Genomic DNA, 26454 nt, shown 5'->3' with positions numbered 1-26454 from the left:
CTGTATAGAGAGATATGAAAGGATGCTACCAAAATAGCAATAATGATCATCTTTCTTGATCATTAGAATATTTAAAATAAGGAATATGAATTATGTAACCAGAGAAAGCATTATGACCTTTTATTGTGGGAAAGTTATGTGCAGCTTCCTCTTTAAGATTATGTGTAAGCTTACCCTTTATAAAGAAACCCTAGTGCTCGCTTCAGCAGCACATATACTAAAATGGGAACAATTCAGAAAAGATTAGCACGGCCCCTGCGCAGGGATGACACGCAAATTCGTGAATTGTTCCATATTTTAAAAAAAAGAAAAGTAGCTCTAAAATATAGCTTTATCATAATTTTTATTTTCTTCATTATTTCTTTTCCTTTTTTCTGTCTTCCCATTGGCAGCAATATTTGTAGTGTAACGTTTGCAAAAAAATCTTCCTTTAAACTTGTATTTTTCCCATTCAGGGAAATCATTGATTCTTTTTTCCCCCTCACATTCCAGGAAAAGCATGAGTTAAAATATCAGATTAGAGAAGCCACCTTTGTAATACAAGAGGGAGTACCACCCAGGACATGGATTTCAGCAGAGAGGAGTTGAGGGGGCGGGAGGCAGAACTGGGCAGCTCTCCACCTCTTCTGAGATTAGGTCTTTGTTCACTGAATTACTGTCTTCTGGTAACCGGTTTTGAATTCCCAGGATAGCCCACCAGCCACATTCAAAATAGCTCAAAAGAATTTCCTAATCTAAATATGTCATAATAGATTATGAGTCTGCTTCTATTTTCATAGAAAGTCAAGAGTTGAGTTCTTGGCAACATTTTCTGTCAGTAGATTTTTAAAAAATATATATTCTTATTGATTTCAGAGAAGAAGGGAGAGTTAGAAACATCAATGATGAGAGAGAATCATTGATTGGCTGCCTCCTGCACACCCCCTACTGGGCATGTGCCCTTGACCGAACTTGAACCTGGGACCCTTCAGTCTGCAGGCTGACGCTCTATCCCCTGAGCCAAACCATTTAGGGCTGTCAGTAGATTTTTATAACAGCAGCTTTATGCTATAGTACCCCCATTTCTGAGAAAATTAAATAGTCCATGTAAGTTTTCGTTATTTGAAAAACTCACTTATCCCTTCAACAAAAATGTCTAAATTCTAACCATTTTTATGTGAATCTTATAAAATATAGTATATGGTGTTTTTTGTTTTGTCCTGTTTTAATACATTTTTATTGATTTCAGAGCGGAATGGAGAGGGAGAGAGAGATAGAAACATTAATGATGAGAGAGAATCATTGACTGGCTGCCTCCTGCTGGGGATCGAGCCCGAAACCAGAATGTGCCCTTGACTGGAACCGAACCCGGGACCCTTCAGTCCACAGGCTGACACTCTATCCACTGAGCCACACCGACTAGGGCTATAGACAGTGCTTTTAAATGTGCAGGGTAGTATGTGACAATGTATGTTTTTTGGAATGGTAGACAGATGACCTGAAAACATGTGGTGGGAACAGCTTCAATAGATGGGTTGATTTTGCTTTCCTCTACCAAAATCTTCCTTTACTCTAGTGATAAAAAGTAGCTGTTTAATAGAATGTCATTATTTTCTTCAAAATATCGCAGAAGAGATGAAGGCCTACGTGCTTGAGTACTTGTGTTAACCATTTTAGAGATAATGCTTACGTTGCTGGGTTATTCTTATTTTCTTTCCTCTTCTATGTTGAATCAGATTCGCTCAATTGAAGGCCAGTATGGCACACTTCAAGCATACGTGACTCCAAGAATTCAACCCAAAACCTGTCAGGTCCGCCAGTACCTTATCAAACCCCTTTCACTCCATCAGAGAACCCACTGTATCGATCGTGACAGGTAGGACCAAGGCAGGAGCAGTTCACTTTTAGGATATTACATGATGCAGATAAACTTGCCTATAATTTTTTAAAAATATGTTTTTATTGATGTTTTTGAGAGAAAGGAAGGGAGAGGAAAAGGGAAGGAAAGAGAGAGAGAGAGAGATCAATGTGAGAGCAACATCCATCTTTTACTTTCTGTACGCGCCCCAACCAGGGATTGAACATGCAACCTGGGTGTGTGCCCTGAACTGGGAATCGAACCGGTGACGTATCTGTGCATGGGATGGCGCTCAACCAACTGAGCCACACCAGCCAGGGCAACTTGCCTTTAATTTTTATGGTGTCAATTCCGGTAGAGATGTGTCCATTTTCATTTCAAGGCTGTGGATTGGTATTCCTACTGCATGTTAGGGCCCCTGTCTGCTTTCGGAGGCTGGCTGAGCTGGCCTTCCTCTTTCGTGTGGACTGCCGTCCCGCGATCAGCAGAGTCACCGTTTCTCTTTTGCGTTTCCTGTGAACAGGCGCTTGGTGCGTGAGCCTCAAACATTCTATTTCCTCTCTGTCCCACCTCAGGAAATATTCGAGCCATTGACTGCGATAATCGGCTATTTCCCACTTCCCCTGTAATTTAAGCATCCTCCTGTTTGTAGTTTTTCACTTCCTGAAGATGAGAGACATGGCTTAAATGAGGGAGAAGGGAAAGAAGTGAGTTATTGAGTACTTGCCCTGCGCCCTGCATTGTGCTAGGGGCTTAGGTATCGTTTAAGTCGTACAGCAAGTCAGGTGGAAATGGCTCCGTTTTACAAATGACACTGGGATGCTTAGGAAGGAAGGAACTTGCTGACATAAGAAACAGCTATAATGTGAGACCACCGCCCATGTCTTTCCTATTGCAGCTTGGAATGGGAAAGGTAGGTGGCTTAAATAAGATGTAAGGAGAAATGTTCCTAAGGATTTCTTTTAGAACATTAAAGAGGAGAGATTCTTTTGGGTATGTCTCCCTGCTTCAAAGTCAAAGTTGTGGACGGTGGTGGCATGGCGAGCTGCAAAGAACAGCCACGGGGAAGCAAGAGACCAGGTTCGAATCTTGCCTCTGTTCCTGTGTGACTTGGGGGACATAACAATCTCATTTAGTTTTCTTATCTGCAAATGAGACGGTGGCCTGGATGATCTCAAAATCTCTTCTAGCTTCAGGTTCCTTAATTCTGTATCTTCTTAGAATTCCTCTAACCCTTCCACGTCCCTGCAAGATAGAAGGTATTGACCCCTCCCTGCCCCGTGCCTGCAGCTGGTAAGCCAAGGAGGGGTTTCAAGCCCCTGTTCGTGTTACTCAGAAGCCCGGGCCTGGGCTGTCACGTGACCTCATTATTTCCCTAAGGAGATTCTTGTATGTTTTGATAGTTTGTACAGTAGGAGTATTAGGTGAACTTTTAAAAAGTGAAATATGCCTGAGCAAACTGGATTTTATTTGTAAAGATGTTATAATAAAAACAAGCTACTTGTGTCCCTGACTGGTAAAAGCAGAGGTATAGATATTCTTTCTCTCTTCCATGAAACAGAATGTTCATTTATCTGACGGATAAGATTAATCTGAGAAAAATTAAACAAACTTATATTTGTTTAGCTGTTACTACAAAATTCTGTTTGTTAATGTTTTGTGTACATCGAACACACTTCCACACACAAATGTGTCCCTCTGCTGTGAATTACAGACCCATGAACACACTGACTTTAACGGGCCAGTTCAGTTTTGCGGAAGTTCACTCCTGGGTGGTGTTTTGCCTTCCTGAAGTTCCCGAGAAACCTCCGGCCGGAGAATGTGTGACGTTTTACTTCCAGAACACCTTCCTGGACACACAGCTGGAAAGCACCTACAGGTAATACAGCTTGTTACTGGTTCACACGTGTGTGGGTGTTTAAGTATGTTTTTTTTAATTGATTTTTAGAGAGAGGAAGTGAGAAGGAGAGAAACATCAATGATGAGAAAGAATCATTGATTGGCTGCCTCCTGTACGCCCCCTACTGGGGATGTGCCCTGACCAGGAATAGAACCGGTGACCTCTTTTTTTTTTTTTTTTTTTTAATATATTTTATTGATTTTTCACAGAGAGGAAGAGAGAGGGATAGAGAGCCAGAAACATCGATGAGAGAGAATCATCAATCAGCTGCCTCCTGCACACCCCCCACTGGGGATGCGCCCGCAACCAAGGTACATGCCCCCGACCGGAATCGAAGCCGGGACCCTTCAGTCCGCAGGCCGACGCTCTATCCACTGAGCCAAACCGGTCCTGGCAAACCAGTGACCTCTTGATGCATGGATCCACACTCAACCACTGAGCTAAGCCAGCCAGCCCACAAGTGTTTTGATATAAATGAGCTTCTACATTTTCTTTGTTTTAAAGCAGGAACAATTTGTAAATAATAGATTTGAAACCTATACTATTCAAGAGAATCTATTGAAAAACAAGCAGAATTAATGAATTTTTTTAAATGATTGAATAAAAATTCACATGGTCCTGGACCAGTAGCTCAGGTGGTTAGAGTGTCGCCCTGTCACACCAGTGTTGCGAGTTTGATCCCTGGTTAGGGCACATACAAGAGTCAACCAATGAATGCATAAACAAGTGGAACAACAGATCGATATTTCTCTCTTTCTCTCATTCTCACTCCCTTCCTCTCTCTTTGAAATGAATAAATAAATTAATTAAAAAAAAGAAATATGCAGAAGTTACTTGATGAAACTTTCAAATTTTATTGACATAAAAGACTTGGTTCAGTGGGGTAATATATTCCATAGTCCTCAATAGGAAGACATTGTAAATTTGACAGTCCTTCCCAAATTTATGCAAAAATAGGAAATGGCTCAGCACTTCGCAGCTGAGAACATGCAGGCTTTTGAAGGCCGTGTATCATGAGGGGAGGTGGCTGGTTGCACGCATGCCTTGCCTTCCCTCCCGCTCCTCTGCAGTGGCTCCCTCAGTGTCTGATTCTGAGCACAGGGAAGCTGACCTCCTCTCCTTCCTTCCTCTGCTGAGTGTGAGATGACTTCCTTCTCTCGGGTGACTTCTCCTCTGTGCTCTGAGCCTCACCCTCCCATCTGGAGTCTTCGCATTCTCATTCCACTTCATCTGTAGTTGTTCTTTGTTTGTTTGATTTTTTTTTTAATTTTGTTTTATTTGGAGGGGACTGGGTGGCTTCTCCTCTCCTGGTCTCTGTCTCTTAGGGATTCTTTTCCTAAGCAGATTCTTGAACTGTTCTGCCTCCTAGCTGAGCTTTAGCATGCTAATTCTGGAAACAGCTGGGAACACACACCTCGTGTTACCTCAGAACGCAGCCTTTCGGGACCTGCAGCTCTCCAGAAATCTAATTGGTTTTAGGATCAGTCCTCGGACCTGTTTCACTGTGCCTGCCAGCATCTCATGTGTCCAAACCTGGAGCAATGAATGACTCCTGTTTGAAGTGCTACAGTGAACCTCATGCTTCAGGCATAGCCGACGATGCCACGTGCCCTGGCACAGTGATATGTTTGGTGTGTGTGCTGCCGAGCAGGCAGAGCGTGTGTTTGTGTAACAGCATATCTTTGCTCTTTACCACTCTGTGTCCTTTAACACGCTACTTATTCTTCAAGGCCAAACTCATAGCTACATTTTCAAGTTTTTCTTGATTCTCTTCTCTGTTCCCATGGCATTTTATTCTTACCTTCCTTAGGTATTTATTGTTACTCATTTGCAGTATATAATAATGTTTTTCTGTAAGCTTGTATCTCTAAATTGGACTATAAGCTCCTCATGGGCAGAGTCTATTTCTTTTTTTTTAATTTTTGTATTTTTATTGATTTCAGAGAGGGAGGGGAGAAGTGAGGGAGGAAGAGAGAGAGAGAGAGAGAGAGATTGAGTTGTTGTTCCACTTATTTATACACTAGCTTTCCCGTTGCAGGAAAATTCCTGCAATGGGATTTCCTGCTGCACTCTACCCCGCCTCCGTTCCTCCCTTGCCGCCTGCCTCGCCTTCTCCTCCGGCCCGCCCTCGTTTCCCTTCGCCCCCGGCCCCGCCTCTGTTCCTCCCTTGCCTCCCGCCTCGCCTTCTCCTCCAGCCCCCCCGCGTTTCCCTTCGCCCCCGGCACCGCCTCCGGCCCGCCCTTGTCGCCGGCCCCGCCTTCTCCTCCAACCTGCCCGCGTTTCCCTTCGGCCCCGGCCCCGCCTCCGCTCCGCCCTTGTCGCCGGCCCCGCCTTCTCCTCCAGCCCGCCTTCATTTCCCTTCGCCTACGGCCCTGACTTCGCTCCTCCCTTCTCCTCCCCCCGCCCCCCTGGCTTGCTTGCTTCTTCGAAGCTTTACTCCCCTTTGCAGCTCTTGGCTTCTTTCAACACTGTCTTGATATGCAAATTAGCCGCCATCTTTGTTGGGGCAATTTGCATACTCGTCCTGATTGGTTGGAGGGCGTGGCTTGGCTGGTGGGCGTGGCTTAGGTGTAGCGAAGGTGCGGTCAATTTGCATATTTGTCTATTATTAGATTAGATTCATTGGTTGATTCTTGTATGTGCCCTGACCAGGATCGAACCCTCAGCCTTAGAGTATCAGGACAATGCTCCAACCAACTGAGCTACCCAGCCAGGGCCAGAGTCTATTCCTTAATTATTTTTGTGTGAGTCCTCCAAGTGCCTAACACATGGCTTTGAACATAGTGGTTCTCAGTAAACGTTTCCAGGCATCTAAGTAAAGTGCGTATGTGTGGAGGAAGCGGCCCTGCTGTGTGTGACTCTTGGCTCTGTAGGCTAGATTACTTCACTCGTTGGCCTGTACTTTTCTCTTCAGAGGAGTGGAAATAGTAGCACAGATTTGTTGAATTGTGGTGATTAGAAGAAAACAAGCCGTGTAAGTCACCCCCAGTGTCAGGAACTGTGTGTTTAATAGTAACGTCCATCAGTTAGAATTAAAGACCAGTGAAAAATCTCATGATTTCTAAACTATAATTGGGATCAAAATTGTGTGTATGTATTACTCATCTTTTTAGAAGAAAGAAATCGGTACTTGCCTATAACTAGTCAATATAAACTATTTGTGTGTATGAAAGCCAAACCAAAAGGCCCATCAAAGGCATGAAAAATGGTAGATGTTAGTTAGGAAACGGAAATATCTGGTCATGAGAAAATAGAGCCAGCACAAACGGCTTAACCTGGTAAATGGCATTCCCAGCGCCTGTGACGTCAGAGGGGCAGTCCTGGCTCAGGTCGCCGGTCAGCGCCCTCGCTGATGTCACGGAGGCGGGTCTCCCCGCTGCGCCGCTCTGTCCTGTCCTCTTGGCTGTCCTGTGTAGCCATGGTGGCAGCAGTGCCATCAGCTACCATCGAGTCTCTTCCCCTCTAGTTCCAGTAAAAAAAATCCCAGGATTGAGTACCATTGGTGGTCTGGGATACACTGCTAACTGCTTCCCCCTGGAGTCCCAGAAATGGGCTTGAGGCCATGCCAGGGAGGTCCTGTGGATGGAGGAGGTGAGAGGGAGGGAGTGGTCCCCCAAAGGAAGAGGGTCCTGGGACCATAAGCCGCGCCATGATGCCGGCCTGACACAGAAGCTGTTACTCTTAGGTTTGCCGTCAGCGTCAGGATGAAGCGCATGAGCACATCAGAGAAAAACAGCACCTCTGTTTTATATACATGAAGGGTTAGCTATTGGAATTTTATTTGTGAAAACACATACGCTGTTTTACATGAAGGACATACTATGGCTTCACATATCTTTAGGAGACATATATCTGCCATCTTTTAAGTTTTACAAGTATGTTCAGAACTTGAATTAATATAACAGTAAAAGTTTACACATTTAAATATGCTTTCTATTAATAATGAGATGTGTATATAGAGAAATCTAAAATCAAATGAAATCTAAACATTAGTTACAAAATATATATTTACTGGGTGTATTTCCTTCTAAAGCTGTCCTTTTAAAAATGTATATTAATTTTGTAGAAAAGGAGAAGGAGTTTTTAAATCTGACAACATTTCAACTATATCCATCCTAAAAGATGTACTCTCTAAAGAAGCTACAAAAAAGAAAATTAACCTCAACATTTCATACGGTAAAAAAAGAAAGAAAAATTAATCTTTTTCTTTTTTTGTTTGTTTTGTTTTGTTTTTTTTGGGTTGTTGTTACAATAAGAATGTTTCTAATCAAAATGACTGTCTAACTGTGTCTGGCTCAACTCCTTCTAGAGATCAATGAAATGTCAGTTAAGCACACTCTAGAGCTAATCCACCCAAAGCTGGAGTACCAGTTGCTTTTGGCTAAGAAAGTGCAGTTAATTGATGCTTTAAAAGTAAGTGTATGTGTTTTGGATTCATGATCACTATTTTGTTGTGATGGGATTTCTAAAATTGTAAAGACTTTAAAGTTACACTGGATTGAATTTAAACATTAAGTTTCTTCCGTTTTTAATTTAAAATAAGGAATTGCAGGTTCATGAAGGAAATACGGACTTTCTGATACCAGAGTACCGCTGCATTCTGGGAGAGGCAGACCGCCTGCAGGAGGAGTACAAGAAGCAGCCTGCACACCTGGAAAGGCTCTATGGTCAGTGTGCTGTTCAGAAGGCCTTGCCGTGTCTCTGTTCTTCCGGCTGTCTGAGGGAAGCTGGGCCGAGGAGACAGGCAAAGATTACAGCAATCGTGAACCTATGACAGCCAATTTGTTGGTTACAATATTAATTTTGTCAAGTTTGCTCTAATATTTAATATTTTTAAATATTTTTTATTGATTTCAGAGAGAGGAAGGGAGAAGGGGGAGAGATAGGAACACCAATGATGAGAGAGAATCATTGATCGGCTGCCTCCTGCACACCCCCAACTAGGGATCGAGCCCGAAACCCAGGCAGGTGCCCTGATCGGGAATTGTCCCGTGACCTTCTGGTTCCTTGTTTAACACTCAATCCCTGGACCATACCAGCTGGACCTACTATTTAATATTTTTACTCGATAAAATGCAAGCAAAATTAGGAAGTAAAATAAGTTTAATGCAATGGACTGATATATACGAAGGAACCTGGTGTGAAATGAATATAACTTAGGAAGCATGGTTTAGGCTATAATTCACACCAGTATTTCAGGCTTTGTTGCTATTGTGAAAATCAACATGCAACATTTAATAATTTTACCATAATTTAATAAGGGATATATATGTGCTATGCTAACCCAAAACTCATTTTGCTTTGGTGGTAGAAATTGAGTGTTTCACAAATTATATTGAAGTAGAGCTAGAGTGGGTTGGAAGGAATAGCTTAAGAAAAAGTTCTGTTTTGCCATCTTTACCTGAGACCCATTGTGCACAGCACACCAGATTATCTATAGCATCTTCATGATCAGGTGGCACATTTAATCCTTCACACAGCTTTGCAGGTAGATGATGTCATCTCCATTTTTTATTTTTAATGTGAAATCTGAGACAAAGCATTTGCTGTCACCTCGGCAGGAAGCAGCAGAGCCTACAGAACCCCCTCGCCCCCAGTGCCTGCTTTTTGCTCAGTGTCAAGTCTTCTGTAGAGTTAATTGGTGTCATCAGGCTACATTGACCCTTCAGCCTGAGTAATGAATTTCAGAGACTTGCTCACAAACTGTAATAATAAGACCTAATATCTTAGTATTTACTAAATGGCAAACACATGAACTTCCATCCTTAGAGCAGCTTAGCAGGTGCATGGTGCAGAACCAACATCGCTCATCACAGATCCCAAAACCCAGAAAGCTTTGAAAAGAAAGCTTTTTTCATAATTAATTTTGCATCAAATGTGACTTGGTCTGAATTAATGTAATGGCAAAACTTCACTTAAACTGGCATGAGATTATTTATAGTCTCTTTTATTCCACTTAGTGTGGTTCTTTTTTTTTTATTATTAATAAATCTTTATTGTTCAGATTATTACAGTTGTTCCTCTTTTTACCCCCCATAGCTCCCCTCCACCCGATTCCCACCCCACCCCATGCCCTTACTCCCCCCGCCACACTGTCCTCATCCATAGGTGTACGATTTTTGTCCAGTCCCTTCCTGCACCCCCCACATCCCTTTCCCCCTGAGGATTGTCAGTCCACTCCCTTTCTATGCCCTGATTCTATTATATTCACCAGCTTATTCTGTTCATTAGATTTTTTATTCACTTGATTTTTAGATTCACTTGTTGATAGATATGTATTTGTTGTTCATAATTTTTATCTTTACCTTTTTCTTCTTCCTTTTCTTAAAGAATACCCTTAAGCATTTCATATAATACTGGTTTGGTGGTGATAAACTCCTTTAGCTTTTTCTTATCTGTGAAGCTCTTTATCTGACCTTCAATTCTGAATGATAGCTTTGCTGCGTAGAGTAATCTTGGTTGTAGGTTCTTGCTCTTCATCACTTTGAATATTTCTTGCCACTCCCGTCTGGCCTGTATAGTTTCTGTTGAGAAATCAGCTGACAGTCGTATGGGTGCTCCCTTGTAGGTAACTAACTGTTTTTCTCTTGCTGCTTTTAATATTCTCTCTTTGTCTTTTGCTCTTGGCATTTTAATTATGATGTGTCTTGGTGTGGTCCTCTTTGGATTCCTTTTGTTTGGGGTTCTGTGCACTTCCTGGACTTGTAAGTTTATTTCTTTCACCAGGTGGGGGGAAGTTTTCTGTCATTATTTCTTCAAATAGGTTTTCAGTATCTTGCCCTCTCTCTTCTTCTGGCACGCCCATAATTCTGATGTTTGTACGCTTGAAGTTGTCCCAGAGGCTCCTTACACTATCTTCGTATTTTTGGATTCTTTTTTCTTTTTGCTTTTCCGGTCAAGTGTTTTTTGCTTCTTTGTATTTCAAATCTTTGACTTGATTCTTGCAATCCTCTAGTCTGCTGTTGGATCTCTGTATATTATTTTTATTTCAGTCAGTGTATGCTTAATTTCTAGTTGGTCCTTTTTCATATCCTCGAGGGTCTCACTAAATTTATCGGCCTTTTCTAGAAAATTCTTGAAAAACCTTATAACCGTGGTTTTGAACTCTATATTCAATAGTTTGCTTTCCTCCATTTCTTTCATTTGTGACCTGTTTCTTTGTCTCTGCATTTTCGCTGCTTCCCTGAGTTATAGAGTGGCTTTGTGCGCTAGGTGTCCTATAGGGCCCAGTGGCTCAGCCTTCCCAGTCACCTGAGGTGGACACTCTTGGTGCACCCCTTTGTGGCTGTGTGTACAGTCTTGTTGTAGTTAAGTCTTGATTGTTGTTGGTATCACTGGGAGGAATTGACCTCCAGGCCAATTGGCTGTGAGGATCAGCTGTGTCTATGCTGGGAGAACTTCTGTGCTGGAGACACCCTTATGAGGCAAGACTTGCTCCAGTGGGGCTTTGGTGCTCACTGAGTCTCCTCCCTGAGTGTGTCCCTTAATGGGTTTGAGGAGTTGTAATCTGGATGGTCCTACTCTGACGCCTGGGTACACTGGCTCTTGGATTTCCAAGGAGGTGCTAATTTAGCCTCTGCCTGAGGCCACCCAGCAGGAGCTACAGAGAGATCTGCAGATTCTTCTTCTTTGTTTGGGTTTTGGAGGTGCCAAGATGAGGCCCAGCTGTGAAGCAATGCAAGCTGCTGTGGGGCCTTGGGCCTTCTTTTGGAAGTTCTGGGTCTCTCTGACTCAGCTGCAGTTTGTTAGGTAATTTTAGATTTCAAAGGACCAGGCCATTCATATGCAAAAGCCTCTGCGCACAGCTGGGGTGGGGCGGAGTCTCAGGGTGGAGCAAACAGCAATGGCTTCCCGTCAGCCCTGCCCTAAGAGGCCCCCAGGTCTCAGTGTCCTGTGGTAATTGCTGCAAGAACCTCTGAGAGAAAGCCGCCCTCGAGTTCCGCCCACTGCCAGACAGTCCAGTTTCTCCCCGTGTGAGTCTGGGACCCCAGAGTCTCGCCTGGAACTGGAGTTCAGAGCATTCAGGAGCTTGTGTCTCCCTGCGTATTGAAAAAGCCAGCCACGTACTCAGTTGCCAGCCTTCTCCGCGCATGTGCGCGCCTCCATACCTCTGCAATTTACTTCCGCAGCTCCTCTGAGTCTCAGTGTGCTTTTCTCTTCCCTTCTAGTTGTAGAATTTCCACTTAGCCAGCCTTCCTGTGGTTCTGGATGATGTCCGTTTTGCCTTTTAGTTGTAGTTTTGAAGTGGTTGTGTGAGGTAGCAAGTTCAGGTGTTTACCTATGCTGCCATCTTGGTTTCTCTCTAGTATGGTTCTTTATCTATGTGTTTTGTTGCAGAAACGTTGCTCTGTTTACCCCCTTGGATATTATGCCACATAAGCTGTATTCCTTTTATTGTCGTTCTAAACTGAAAAATTCTCAAATATCTCTTGTAGCTAGGGTTTTGGATAAAGGATTGACAGCTTGAATTAACCCCATTGTACATATGAGAGAACTTAAAGGTGCAATAATTTGCCCAGATCTTTGAACCTAAAAATATTTGCCTTTAGGTCAAATCCCAAGAATGATCCACATATAGATGGAATTTTATTTACTTATTTATTTGGCTAATCCTCGCCGGAGGATATTTTTTCCACTGCTTTTTCAGAGAAAGTGGGAGAGAGGGAGGGAGGGAAGGGAAGGAGAGAGAGAGAGGAAAAAGAGAGAGAGAGAGAGAAGGAAACATAGTTTGGTTGCCTCCCACACAGTCCCAAACTGGGGGCAGGGAGCAAACCCACAAACCAGGTACATGCCCTTGACCGGGAATCAAACTCCCAACTCTTTGGTGCTCAGGCTGACACTCTAACTACTTAACCACACTAGCCAGGGTGGAATATTTTAATCTAAATAAACCTGTTGAGAACCGAATCTCTACAGCAAGCATGTCAAACTCAAAGGCTAACACAGGCCAAATAAACAAGGTGTAAGTTTATGTGGGCCACAAAAAAAACAAAAGCTTCAATTTTCATAGAAATGTAGGTTTATTTCCATAGAGCCATGCTGAATACAAAGGGCTGAAATAAATGAGTAATCATTAACATAAAATAATAGAACATTTTAATAACAATTAATATTTTTTCTTGAACATTAACTTACCAGATGTTAAATAATAACTGAATAACTGCACAAATTAATAAGCGTAACACAAATAAACCTATTTTTCTTGTTCTCCGAAAGCATAATATTTCCTGTTGCTCACACCAAACAAGTCAGCACAAGACTAATGACGTGGCCATCGGCTGCTAAAATATTCCCTGCTGGTATTAGTGGAGAGAAATGGTGTGCCTGTGCGTAAGGCACGTAAGGAAAATGAATACAACATGTTTATAGTAATCAGTCATTAGCAAACGCTGTAGTTCATTATTAGTAATTATGTATAACAGGATATTGTAAAAATTAAGTTATGAAATTTTTATTAACACGTTTCTTACATACCATTATATTGGCTGGGCCTCAAAAATACTCATTGTGGGCCGTGAGTTTGACATGCTTGCTCTACACTATGTCATCTGGTCAGCCTTAGTGAAAAGCAAACCACTTGTGATGCCCTATATGCCAAGAGCATTTCAGAACTGGTCAGCAGTTGATTGTCTGAAGTAATAGCCATAACCAGTTGTTAAGAGAGTTATTAGCCAAATGATTTACATTTTTAAACTTGCCTTAAAATCTCTACAAAATAAATATTTTTTAAAGCACCAATCCTTTTAGATTTGTTTATAAATAATGGAATTACAGGTGATTAGAAATAGATTATCAAGCAATCATTTACTTTCATTAAATATTGTGTCATTAATTAGAACTAATCAATGACAGGAAATTAACATTTTCTTTATAGGGATGATCACCGATCTTTTTATAGATAAGTTCAAGTTCAAAGGCACCAATGTGAAAACCAAAGTACCTCTTTTACTGGAGATTCTGGACAGTTATGACCAAAACACACTGATTGCTTTCTTTGATGCTGCATGAAATGTAAGTAAGGTAAAGTTCTGGAGATGTTCTCTTTAAATGAAAATGTTAAAATAAAATTACAAGCTAACTGTGCATACTTTTATTTCAAACTAGAGGCCCAGTGCACAAAATTTGTGCACAGGTGGGGCCCCTGGGGATGTCCTGTGGAGATTGGGCCCTAACTTGTGCCCTGTAGCCCCGCCTGGCACCCCGCCTTGGCCTGGTGCCGCCTGCTCGCCTGCTCCGCCATCCTGCTGTCATCAGGGCCCATGGGGCCCATCGGGGCCGGCAGCGCCTCCACTGCCACCCGCTGCCAGCACTGCTTCGCCAACGGCCGCCATGTACCACACTGCTCCCTGGTGGTCAGTGTACGTCATAGTGAGCAGTTGAACTCCTGATCAATGACTGCCCAGGGGACAATTTGCATATTAGGCTTTTATTATATAGGATACTTTTTTTTTTTTTAATATATTTTATTGATTTTTACAGGGAGGAAGGGAGAGGGATAGAGAGCTAGAAACGTCGATGAGGGAGAAACATCGACCAGCTGCCTCCTGCACATCCCCTACTGGGGATGTGCCCGCAACCAAGGTACGTGCCCTTAACCGGAATCGAACCTGGGACCTTCCAGTCCGCAGGCCGACGCTCTATCCACTGAGCCAAACCGGTTTTGGCGATAGGATACTTTTTTTTTAAATATATATTTTATTGATTTTTTTACCGAGAGGAAGGGAGAGGGATAGAGAGTTAGAAACATCGATGAGAGAGAAACATCCATCAGCTGCCTCCTGCACGCCCCCCACTGGGGATGTGCCCACAACCAAGGTACATGCCCTTGACTGGGAATCGAACCCAGGACCCTTCAGTCCGCAGGCCGACGCTCTATCCACTGAGCCACACCGGCCAGGGCTATATAGGATACTTTTAAATATTATCTAAAAATATTTGAGATAAATGAATTTTTTTAGTAATGCTTCATTTCTTTTGATGAATGCAACCTTTTAAAAACAAACAGCATTTTTATTCTTAAAATACAAATAGAATAATTATGAGGGATTTTAATGAATTCTTTTGCAAGTGGTGTTTTAAATTTTATGCTGAGAAATAATATTTGAAAAATAAAACTATATAGTGTGTGGACTAAAGTAGGTTTACAGTTGTTCGTATGGAAAATTATAATAATAAATAATAACACAAGACCCCCGCCACTGTCGCTCAGTGGTAGAGTGTCAACCTATGAACCAGGAAGTCATGGTTTAATTCCGACTCAGGGCACATGCCTGGGTTTCAGGCTTAATCCCCAGTAGGGCGTGTGCAGGAGGCAGTTAATCGATAATTCTCTCTCATTATTGATATTTCTATCTCTTCTCCCTTCGTCTCTGAAATCAATAAAAATATATTAAAAATATAACACAAGAATAAACTTGCCTACTCACAACTGTAAGCCTACTTTTGCCCCACTCTGTATTTAAATATTTAAGCTACTCCCACACGGTATATGTATAAACTGCTTTACATTTTTCAGAATGTATTTACATTCGTTAACTCATTTGACTTTCACAACATATGTTATATTCTCAAATCATATAAGAAAGCTCATTTTCACTGAGGTTAGGTGATGAGGAGGAAATGCTATTACTTTGTAAACTGGAGACTAGAACCCACATTTCGGTACCTGGTTTGTGTCCTGGTTGTTATGTATGTTGTCAGCCAGTGGATATAACCTACCAATTATTTTTTCTAGGAGTTGAGATTGAATTGCAACTGATTTCACTCTTGCTTGATAATGAGCATTGTACCAGGTTCAGGTTGGTATAAAGTGTGGACAGAGAAATGAGCAGAGCTTGCACCGATGGAGGGGGGTGATCTTAAGGTGACGCTCTGTAACCAGTAGAATTACCAAGTACCCATGTGAATAGTCAGGAGCAGTGATGGCTGCTTAGAGTTTCCTGCACTAGCATCCACGCATTTCCTTTATATCATGTGTGAGGGGAAATAAGACTTTAAGGCTATGGAGATTTTGTTTATTAAACTTAATTCATATTTATTCATATTCGAGGGGAATATTGTAAAGGTTGCTTTAAAATGGCATAAAGATTATAATGGAAAATAAGCTGTTTATGTTTTTAAGGGCACACCATGAATTTGTCAGAAAACAATCATGCTTCTTAATTATATGCCATTATATTTGTTACGTGTGAGCCTTATTGTATATTAAATGTGAAAAATTGTTAAAGGCACATATCGCTAAGAGTTTTATTTTAATAAGGTCATATATTTTACTATATTCAAACAACCTTCATTTCTAAATGGAACAGTTATATGTAGGTCATTGGGTGCTTTTTATTGGCTGTTACAGCTTGGGGGGAAATGGGAATTAATGGCTGCCTAGTTGAATTTCTTGTAGAACATTACTATTTGTTATACGGATCAACAGTCGTTCAAGGTGGCACCTCAAATTCATTGCATCTTCATTAGGAGAAACGGAAAGCCTGAGGCTGAAGAAACACCTAAATGGTGGATGACAGTCTGCCACCGCAGCGGGAGCGTGTTAAACGCCCTGTGCGCACAATTTAACCCGGACAATGTGTGACATGTAGATACTAACAAGGGACAGATAAGGAAACTGAGACTAACTTGACCAAGACTAGCAGGCCCGTGAGGGGCCGAGAAGTTAGACCTTGGGAAACACGTCGTGAAGCTACCTGAGGCCCCAGGGCCAAAGGCAGCGGCGGCTCAGTGGGTCCTTTAACTGGCCTGCGGGCAGCAGCCTGGCGCCCAGCCAGCCTGGCGGGCTCGGATTAAAGTCCGCCTAAAGCAGGCCCCGCCCCCGCCCCCGCCTAAGGCAGGCCCCGCCCCCGCCCGCGCAGGCCCCGCCCCTGCCCGCGCAGGCGCTGCCCTCCCGCCACGCCCTGCCACGGCCCTGCCCCTCTGCGGGCGCGGCCGCCTTCACTCCCCGGCGCCGGGTCGCTCGGGTGACGTCACGGGCTGCGGCCCTTGTCATTGGCCCATTTCAATAGTCGCGGGATACTTGAACTGCCTGAACAGCCGCCGCTCCGGCGGGCAGCTCGCTTCTTCTCGGTGTGTCCCAGGCTGTTCACCCCGGCCGTGCCTGCGCTTTCGCAGCCTCCTCGGCTCTCGGCCATCCCGGGCGGGCCGGGCTGAGGCGGGCGCCCACGGCGGGAGCGTTCCTCGGCGCGGCCGGTCGGCGGGAGCGAGTGCACGCTGCTTGGCGCCGCAGGCGGATCCCGCCGCGGCCTCGGAGCAGTGATGTTGGGCTCCTCTGCGGCCCGCGAGGCGGGCTCGGCGCCGCTCACCTTGCAGCAGACGGCACCCCACGAGGACCAGGAGAACATCAACCCCGAGAAGGCCTCTCCCGCCCAGCAGCCCCGGACCCGGGCCCGGCTGGCGGCCCTGAAGGCCGTGAACCAGCGGGCTCCAGCGCCGCCGCAGAGGCCCAAGACGCGACGGGTACCGATGAGCGTGGTTCTGCCGCGGGTTAGGCCGGGGAGAGGGGCGAGAAGGCACGCTGGCTTCTGGGGAGGTCTGGGTCTGCGGTCCCCCGATCCCCGGTTTCTGGCGTGTTGGGAGGCCACTGGGAGGGAACCATGACTCCCACTGTGTGTTTGCTGCTTGTCTGTTCTCTGTTGGGTTATTTTTCTGCAGATAATGGGGTCAAACCAAGCCCTGCCGCATGTGTGGTCTGTGCCCGCCACCACGCCTTACTCTTAGCTTTTAAACCCTAGGACCTCCTTCCGCCTCCCCATAGAAGGAAGTTAGGAGGTTACCTCTACTTTAGGAAAGGATATAAAAATACTGTGTTTGGGGTAATTTCCGCCATTTTACCGGATTTGCTCTGTTGCTCCACCCCGGGGTGAACGTGGTGACCAACATGTTTTTGCCATCTCTTCCCTAAGCTTGTCATCTTTGGCCTCTCCATCCCTCTTGTGGCCTTGATTAATTTTTCATATTTCCACTCAGTGTGACTCCCTCTAACCTTTGTATACGTGCCTGTGACAAATTGAACCATCCCTTCTTTTCCTTGATTACCCAAACTTCCTTGCCTAGATTTTGCCCCAGAAAGTTTCTTTTCCTGATGGAGTAGTTGGGAGTAGAAGCAGTGGCTGAGACCCATAAGGGGAAGAAAGCAACACTCCATTTAATAAGCTCAAAGTCAGTTATTGGTTTCTTCTTAGGTTGCACCTCTGAAGGACCTTCCTGTAAATGATGAGCGTGTCATTGTTCCTCCCTGGAAAGCAAACAGCAAACAGCCTGCATTTACCATTCACGTGGATGAACCCGAAGAGACTCAGAAGAGCTCAGGCGAGTCTAAAGAAACAGAATGCGAAGATGTCCTGGCGTTTAATTCAGCTATTGCTTTACCTGAACCAAGAAAACCACTGGTGCCTCTTGATTATCCAATGGAAGATAGCTTTGGTAAGTTTTAACGAACATCTGTATCAAATCGATGTAATCATGATTATTAAATAGGTTGGGTTAATGATATTTTGCATTGTAAGGTATCTTACCTTATCCTTAACTATATAATGAGTTTGGTTTAATGTCACAAGTTTAGAAACTGATTTATCTCAGACCTCACAGCTAATACATGACCCAGTGGCCGACAAAAAGACCCAGATCCAAATTGGGTGCTCCTTCCAGTACACTGCCAGTGTCATCAGGTTAACTAGATCTCAAACCCAGGTTTTAATCTGACCCTAGAGATGTTCCCAGGTTGGGAGAATAGATTTCCGTTCTATTCATTCCTAAGACTCCCTTGGTGCATTCCACTGCAGAGAGTGCTGTGTGAGCGTGCAGCTTGACCTGCCCTGATATCTAACATCTCTTCTGGCTGTAAAATTTTGTTTCTGTGAAACCAGTCTGAGCCATCCTCTGACACCAGCAAGGAACGCTGTCCTGTGAGTCGGGTTGAACCATAGGTATTTGTACGTAACCACCTGTAAGGAGAGTAGTGGATCTATAGTGGATCTAAGCAGCTGTGCCCACAGTGGACTGCTTCTGTACCTGGGGCTGTTGAATCACTGGACAGCTCACTAAATCCAAACTCATTTCACTTTTAGTTCTGCTGGTGAGAGGTGGTCCTTTAGAATTAAAATAATTTATGTATTTTTATTTAAAATTTGCAATAAAATTTAACCTCAAAGTGAACCTTGAAGTGAAAACAAAAATGGATGATATTCTTTGCTTCAAAAGATAATTTAAAATTGAAAAAGATGAATCACTTGTTGAATGTAGTGTTGGCCCTGCTTCTAGTTATTGCCTAGATCAGTGATGGCGAACCTATGACACGCGTGTCAGCACTGACACGCGTAGCCATTTCTGATGACACATGGCCGCTGAGGCGGCTGCATGCCAAGGATGAAACATTTGCTTCTCCTGAGGATGAAACATTTGCGACTAGAGTCTTGGAGCTCCCCTATTAGACACTCTGTGCCGGAGGTCTGTAGGCCAAAACAACAGAAGTCCGGCACAGAGCGTCTAGTTCTGGGACTTGCGGTTAAGCCGGGGTCTTTGCCCTCACTTCCGCCGGCAGAGCAGGGAGCAGCGGAACGCAGTGGGGGACGCATCTCTGGGGGCCCTGCCATTACCAGTAACCAAATAACAGTTAACTACAGCAACCATTATCTACTGTTCTGGGGTGTCATGGATTTCTAATCCATCATTACTGAGATAAGTGAGGGGGAGGCTGGGAGATGCGAGGGTTTGTGGCGTGCTATGGGTGCCGTTTACCGCCATTAGAAATAGCGGCAGCCATTTTAATTCACATAAGGAACACCATCTTGCTCCATAGTGCAGACTCCATTTCACCACTATTACTGTTGTGCATCCTTATTAACCCCTATTTCTGCTTATTAACCCTGCCCTTTCCTAAAAGACAGTTATATGCACCATTTTGTGGTTAGTTAGGCTAGTTAACCCCTAATTGCCTGCAGGCCTAACAAGCTATCTATAATTCTATCTTCTGTCACTGCCCCCCTAATGGAGAATCCAAAAAATAAAAAACTAAGGTTAAGTAAAGGAAGTGGTAGTAGCAGAGGCCGACCCTTTCAAGAGACATGGACCAAGATGTATGGCTTTATAGAAAAAAATGGCAGATCATTTTGCATTATATGTACTGAAACGGTAGTTAGCAGAACGTGAAATATAAGTAGATATTTTGAAACTAATCATTCCCAGCTCTTGGAAAAAAGTGAGGATGAAAGGAAGGAATACATTTCCAGGCAGCTACACCTTTATAAGAGCCAATCTAATTCCATCCTTAAATTTATGAAAGGCTCTACAAATTTAACATCTGCAAGTTTGAGCATTGCTCACTCTATAGCTCGGCATGGAAAAGCGCTCAGTGAGGGAGAATTTATTAAAGAAACTCTCCTAAGATGTGCACCAGTTCTATTTCACGATATGCAGAATAAAGATGCAATTATTAAGAGAATATCTGAGTTACCACTCAATAGAAATATCATAAAAGACCGAATAATGAGACTGAACACAAACGTACAACATCAATTAAAGAGACATAAGGAAGTGTAAATATTTTTCGATCTCTCTTGATGAAACTACTGATGTCACATCACATGCTCACTTGGCCATTATTGGTCGATATTCTGATGGTCTCACAATGAGAGAAGAGTTGATAAAGTTAGTATCAGTGTCAACAAGTAAATCAGGAAGCGAAATATGTAAGGTTGTTATACAAACATTTCGTGACCTAAGCATTGATATCTCTAAAGTTGTGTCAGTGACGACAGATGGGGCACCAAATATGGTGGGGGGAAAAAGTCGGATTTGTCAAATTGTTTACAGAAGCTATTGGACATCCGATTGTGCCTTTTCATTGTATTATCCATCAGGAGGCTTTATGTGCCAAGGCAGGATTCACCGACTTAAACGACTTAATGTCAGTTGTTACAAAAATAGTTAATTTAATAGCTGCTCACCCCCTTCACAAGCGAGAATTTTCGGCACTTTTACTGGAGGTTGATTCCACCTACAGTGGATTGCTGATGTACAATAATGTAAGATGACTAAGCCGAGGCAAAGTTCTTAAGCGCTTTGTGGAGTGCTTTGAAGAAATTAAGGTATTTCTTGATGATAAGGATCTGGGAAACATTCCTCAGCTTAATGATGATAAGTGGGTCAACACCCTGATGTTTTTTACAGATCTCTCTGTTCATATTAATGAACTGAACTTAACCTTTTGCACTCGGATGTCGAGTGTGACTCGACACAGTTAGCATTAGAATAAAGGAATCGAGAAAAAAGCAAGCGAGTGCAAAGGGTTAAAGTTACAAGGTTTTGGCAAAAGTATTGACGTTATGTTTGGATACATAAAAGCTTTTGAAAGTAAAGTTGAAATTTTCAAGCGAGATGTAGAAACTAAAACTTATAAGTATTTTCCTCGAGTATCAAAGTATTTTGAGAAGGCCAGTGCAGCTGTACAAAATGAAATGGAACTCTTGCATATGAAGTACCAGCATGTTTTAGACTCGTTACTTGACCAGTTTAGTGATAGATTTAGTCAATTTAGAAGTCTAGAACAGACCATGAAAATAATTAAGTATCCTGATGTAGTAGTCTACAGTAGTTTGGAATTAAATGGTTTCCAATGGATGCAAATTGATGATTTGGAGATGCAACTTGCAGAAATTCAAGACAGTATCTGGGCTTAGGTGTTTGTCGACTTGAGGTGAAAGCTTGAGAATCTGGAGAGGTGCCGCTTGGAGAATCAAGAGGAGTGCCACTACGAACAGGAAATTTGGAGTGCCTGGAACCGACTACCAGACACTTTTAGCACCCTGAAAAGTATAGCAATGGCTTTACTCACAATTTTTCCCTCTACATACTTTTGTGAGGCCTTATTCTCAGCGTTAAGTAATATCAAAACCAACAAAAGAAATAGATTAACAGATGAAGTTAGTAGCGCTTGCTTGGGCCTGAAGTGTACAAAATACCAACCTTCAATTGAAGATTTAGCCAATGAAATTCAGCAACAAAAAAGTCACTAATAGGCAGGTTAGTTAAAGAATTCCCCCTCCCCCTCACTTATCTTAGTTCAGGGCAACCCACACAAGCTAAATAATATCAAGACCAACAAAAGAAACCGACTGACGGATGAACAAAGAAGTCACTAAGCAGGTAAGTTAAATATTTAGGTTTTGGTTTATTAAATACGGTTATATATAACAATTATACATGTATGTCATTTAAACTATAAATATCGTGAAATAATGTTTTTTCCTCAAAGTGACACACTACCTGAGTTATGCTCAGTTTTTTGGTGAAGTTTGACACACCAAGCTCAAAAGGTTGCCCATCACTGGCCTAGATTGTGCTTTGAATGCATCTGACTTGGGGCTCTGCAAATTCTTAAGAGCAAATCCTGTGTGTTATCTTAGAACTTGGATTTTAATCCTGTCCTAATAGAACCACCATGCTACTGTTTCTCTTGGAAGATGAGTGATACTCTAACATAATACCTGTGATTGGCTTATCATTATTTTTTCTTATTAATTAAATTCATTCTAAAGCTAAGTAGACAGAGTGAGGTAGTCTGTATACTTTTTGTCATCAGTGAAATAATTGCTTTGGCAGTGTGGGACACCTACAAGGGCAATCACTTTTGGCAATTAAATAGAAAATTAAACGAGGGCCCTAGCCGGTTTGGGTCCCAGGTTCAATTCCCGTCAAGGGCACATGCTCAAGTTGAAGGCTGATCTCCAGTAGGGGCATGCAGGAGGCATCCAGTCAGTGATTCTCTCTCATCATTGATGTATCAATCTCTCTCTCTCTCCCTCTCCCTTCCTCTCTGAAATAAATGGAAATATAAAAAGAGAAAATTAAACGAGGAACTTAATCGTGCTTTTGAATTCTCCCAGAGTCACCACACGCTATGGACATGTCAATTGTGTTGGAAGAGGAAAAGCCAGTGAGTGTTAATGAAGTCCCAGACTACCATGAGGACATTCACACATACCTCAGGGAAATGGAGGTAAAGGCTCTGAGGACCACTTTCTATGTTGTTATTTACTCGGTGTGGGAAGATGGCATTGAGGGCGGTTGTGAGCTTTTTTAACTTCCCGTGCAGAACTGCAATGCTGTACTTGGGTTTCTAGCATATAGCTACTTTGCGAGTGTAGAACAATGTAACTGCATTAACACTATGCTAAGTGACTTTCTCAACAGATGAAATGTAAGCCTAAAGTGGGCTACATGAAGAAGCAGCCAGACATCAACAACAGCATGAGGGCCATCCTCGTGGACTGGCTCGTTGAAGTAGGAGAAGAATATAAACTACAGAATGAGACCCTGCACTTGGCGGTGAACTACATCGACAGGTTCCTTTCCTCCATGTCTGTGCTGAGAGGAAAACTTCAGCTGGTGGGCACTGCTGCTATGCTGTTGGCCTCGTAAGTTCGTTCGGTTAAAAGGGATCAGTACCTTTCTGTGCATGGAACTAACGTGATTTTTAACATGTGATAATACTACACAAGGCAGAGCGTCGGTGCCTACTTCAGTGGTGACGGGTGTGGATGAAACCTGCCTAATTTAGGACATGACTTTTCCAGACCTGGATCCCAGGGTACCTTGTTGAGTGAACATGTACACTGGCCACATTTTCATACTAGATTACAAAGTTTTAACGTGTGGTCCCTTCCATTAAAAAGTGCTTTCCAGCATATGAGCAAAATCTCATTAAGACATGAAAACTAAATTTTAAAACTAAAATGTAAAATGTTTATTTTCCTAAGAAAATTTCCTAAATTTTCAGTTACGTGGTGTCCTTGGGAAGTCTCATGCTTCTCACTTATTTCCTTTGACTGCACTGGGAGAAAGATCTTAAAAGTCCTTCATTGATCTGGGTCTTATAATTAGCATTTACCCAGTCTCCACACAAACTGGATTTCTGTGTAATCTGCTAGAGGGGTTTCAGAATTGGGATATTCCTGCTTGCTTCTCTTTTAGGACTGATTACTTAAAACTTTTTTCCTTGTAGAAAGTTTGAAGAAATATACCCCCCAGAGGTAGCAGAGTTTGTGTACATTACAGATGATACCTACACCAAGAAACAAGTTCTGAGAATGGAGCACCTCGTTCTGAAAGTCCTTTCTTTTGACTTGGCGGCACCAACTGTAAATCAGTTCCTCACCCAGTACTTTCTGCACCAGCAGCCTTCGAACTGCAAAGTTGAAAGTTTAGCGATGGTAAGTTCATTTTGTTGATGCAAGATTGTTAGGTCACAATTAGGGACAAGCCCTAGTTTTATTATGCAGCTCTGGTCAAGGGATTTAATATTCCAGGGACAGATTCATGCTGCAGTATGCAAGAAAGACTACCATTGGCAAAAGATAATAGAAATAAAGTCTTGGGAAATGGTAGCCAGATTATTTTTAAAGTTATTAAAAGTGCTCTGGCTGGGTGTCTCAGGTGCTTGGATCTCGTCCCGTACACCAAAACACCCAAAGGTTGGGGGTTCAATTCCTAGCCAGGACACAACCTATTGATGTTTCTCTCACATAGATGTTTCTCTCTCCCTTGGGGATTTAAAAAAGTGATTAAGAGGAAAGTGAGGGAGAGAATGGAAAACACTTACGATAGTGAATGTATCTAAAGACGAGGCTATGGGAATTTTCCCCGCTGGTTGCTCTACAATCAGTCTTCAGGGGAAATAGGTCAGAAGGCAGAGATGTGAGGTTTGAATTCTAGAGCTCTTATGACCATAAAGCATGTTACTTTTCATTCCAGTTTTTGGGAGAGTTAAGTTTGATAGATGCTGACCCCTACCTTAAGTATTTGCCATCAGTCATTGCCGGAGCGGCCTTTCATCTAGCACTCTACACTGTCACGGGACAAAGCTGGGTATGTATTACATCATCACACATACACCTTGGGACTTAACCGCTTGGGCCATTAACTGACTGACCGGGGAAAACTTTAACATTAACACAGTTTAAGCGTGTTTGTTAGGTAGAAAGCTTTGTTGTTGCTTGGGTTTAAAAGGTGTGTTGAAAGCATTGCCTCCCAACCTGCTGCAGGGAAAGTAGTCGAAATCGATCCAAATCAGCATAAAAGCGTTGGAATGCCAGCTTAGAAAACTCGTAGACCTGTCAGTTGCTGTTGGCACTGAAATTTACAACTGCAGCTCAGTGCCAGCTGTTAACTGTGGCTGCTCCTGAAACCAACCCGCCGTGTTCTCTCTGCAGCCGGAATCCCTGGTACAGAAGACGGGCTACACCCTGGAGAGTCTGAAGCCCTGTCTCCTGGACCTGCACCAGACCTACCTCAGAGCACCACAGCACGCGCAGCAGTCCATCAGGGAAAAGTACAAACATTCCAAGTAAGACGGAACATGAGAATTTTTTTTTCCTATATTTTCATTGATTTCAGAGAGAGAGGGAGAAACATTAATGATGAGAATCATTGATTGGCCGCCTCCTGCACACCCCTTACTGGGGATTGAGCCCACAATCCAGGCATGTGCCCTTGACCAGAATCGAGCCCAGGACCCTCCAGTCCATAGGCCAACACTCTATCCACTGAGCCAAACCTTGTTGTTAATCCTTACTTACCAGAGGATATTTTTTCCATGGTTTTCAGAGAGTTCAAGGGAGAGGGAGAGATGGAGAGAAACATCGATGTGAGACACATTGACTGGTTGCCTCCCACATGGGCCAGGACTGAGGCACATGCGCTTAACTGGAATTGAACCCGTGACCCTTCAGTCTGTAGGCCAACGCTCTATCCACTGAGCCAAACGGGGTAGGGCAACATGATTTAAAGGAGCTGGCTTCCCAGGGTGTCGTATGGTTCCGAGATCCATGACATTTGACCTTTATGAAAGGGTCCACGAATTGGGCACAGCCTCCTTAGGGGCTGTTCTCTTGGCAGGGCTATGTGTCTGTCCTGTATTTGAGGGAGAAGAGGGGAGGGGCATGTGTGTATGTGTTTTGTAATCATTGCTTACTCAGGTAGAAACAGCACTTTTGAGTTCTTTGTATATTCATTCACTCAATGAATATTGACTAAAAGTGGATTTTCCCCCTGCTTACAGGTATCATGGTGTTTCTCTCCTCATCCCACCAGAGACACTACAGGTGTAACAGTGAAAGACTGACTTTGCTTTCTAAGAGTTAAATCAAGGTATATGGTGTACAGTTTTTAAAGTTTTAAATTTACAATCATTTCTGAATACAAAAGTTATGGTCAAGTACAAATTATGGTCTCTATTCCTTTTTAATGGTTTTAATTTGTATATCTTTTGTACATGTACTATCGTATCTTAGATATGTGGCTGATTATGAGTGGTTTTGTTAAAGTATTAATGATGCCAGCTGTCAGGATAATAATAAGAATTAATAAATTGATTTGAAAAACTTAGTTTGTAAGTCAAATTTAATTTGAAGTAAAAATTTGACTTGAGGGTTTCACAGGAAAGTAAATTTCTCCCATGGGGACTGGAAAGGGTTCTCATACAGTTAGTTTCGGGAAAACAGACAGCAGTTCTGACATTCACTTTCCTGAGCATCCGACCGTTTGCTGGCTCACGTAACCAGCGTGTCTGGAGTGGGTCTGCTTGCTGACCAGTCATGGTCCTTGGTGCACACCAGCAAAGTGCTCTCCGCTCCTCGTTCACCTGGACACAGCTGAAGTGGCAGTTATTTAAAACCTGTTATGTTTTCCAGAAGGTTTATTAAAAGCATAATGTAAA

General features: G+C 43.1%; 2 protein-coding genes and 1 non-coding gene across 5 annotated transcripts in view; all 3 read left to right on the top strand.

Moving 5' to 3' along the window:
* Positions 1-13803, top strand: part of BBS7 (Bardet-Biedl syndrome 7) — a 45669-nt gene extending 31866 nt beyond the window's left edge. For both annotated transcript variants that reach the window (XM_054717084.1, XM_008158650.3), the window contains exons 14-19: positions 1716-1855; positions 3552-3716; positions 7804-7913; positions 8047-8150; positions 8281-8404; positions 13612-13803. In XM_054717084.1, coding sequence (XP_054573059.1) covers positions 1716-1855; positions 3552-3716; positions 7804-7913; positions 8047-8150; positions 8281-8404; positions 13612-13745 — 777 coding nt within the window. In that variant the 3' untranslated portion in view covers positions 13746-13803. The remainder of the gene's footprint in view (positions 1-1715; positions 1856-3551; positions 3717-7803; positions 7914-8046; positions 8151-8280; positions 8405-13611) is intronic.
* LOC114228747 (U6 spliceosomal RNA) lies at positions 194-300 on the top strand. Its single transcript, XR_003614874.2, has one exon. It is a non-coding gene; the product is annotated as a U6 spliceosomal RNA (small nuclear RNA).
* Positions 13804-16830: 3027 nt separating the features above from the next.
* CCNA2 (cyclin A2) lies at positions 16831-26426 on the top strand. 2 transcript variants are annotated; one of them, XM_008158649.3, is made up of 8 exons: positions 16834-17198; positions 17924-18164; positions 22625-22737; positions 22932-23155; positions 23743-23950; positions 24492-24605; positions 24950-25083; positions 25798-26426. In XM_008158649.3, exons 1-8 carry the CDS (start codon positions 16998-17000, stop codon positions 25844-25846), a joined length of 1284 nt encoding a protein of 427 aa, XP_008156871.2. In that variant the 5' UTR covers positions 16834-16997; the 3' UTR covers positions 25847-26426. The 2 variants fall into 2 exon arrangements, with proteins under 2 accessions (XP_027991233.2, XP_008156871.2); XM_028135432.2 differs by lacking the exon at positions 24492-24605 and having other exon boundaries at positions 16831-17198.
* Positions 26427-26454: the final 28 nt, after the last annotated feature.

Source organism: Eptesicus fuscus, chromosome 6 (genome assembly GCF_027574615.1).
Source record: "Eptesicus fuscus isolate TK198812 chromosome 6, DD_ASM_mEF_20220401, whole genome shotgun sequence".
In the NCBI taxonomy this organism is placed as follows: domain Eukaryota; kingdom Metazoa; phylum Chordata; class Mammalia; order Chiroptera; family Vespertilionidae; genus Eptesicus; species Eptesicus fuscus.
The sequence above is the reverse complement of the archived record's forward strand: the minus strand, read 5'-3'. Positions and strand labels throughout refer to the sequence as shown.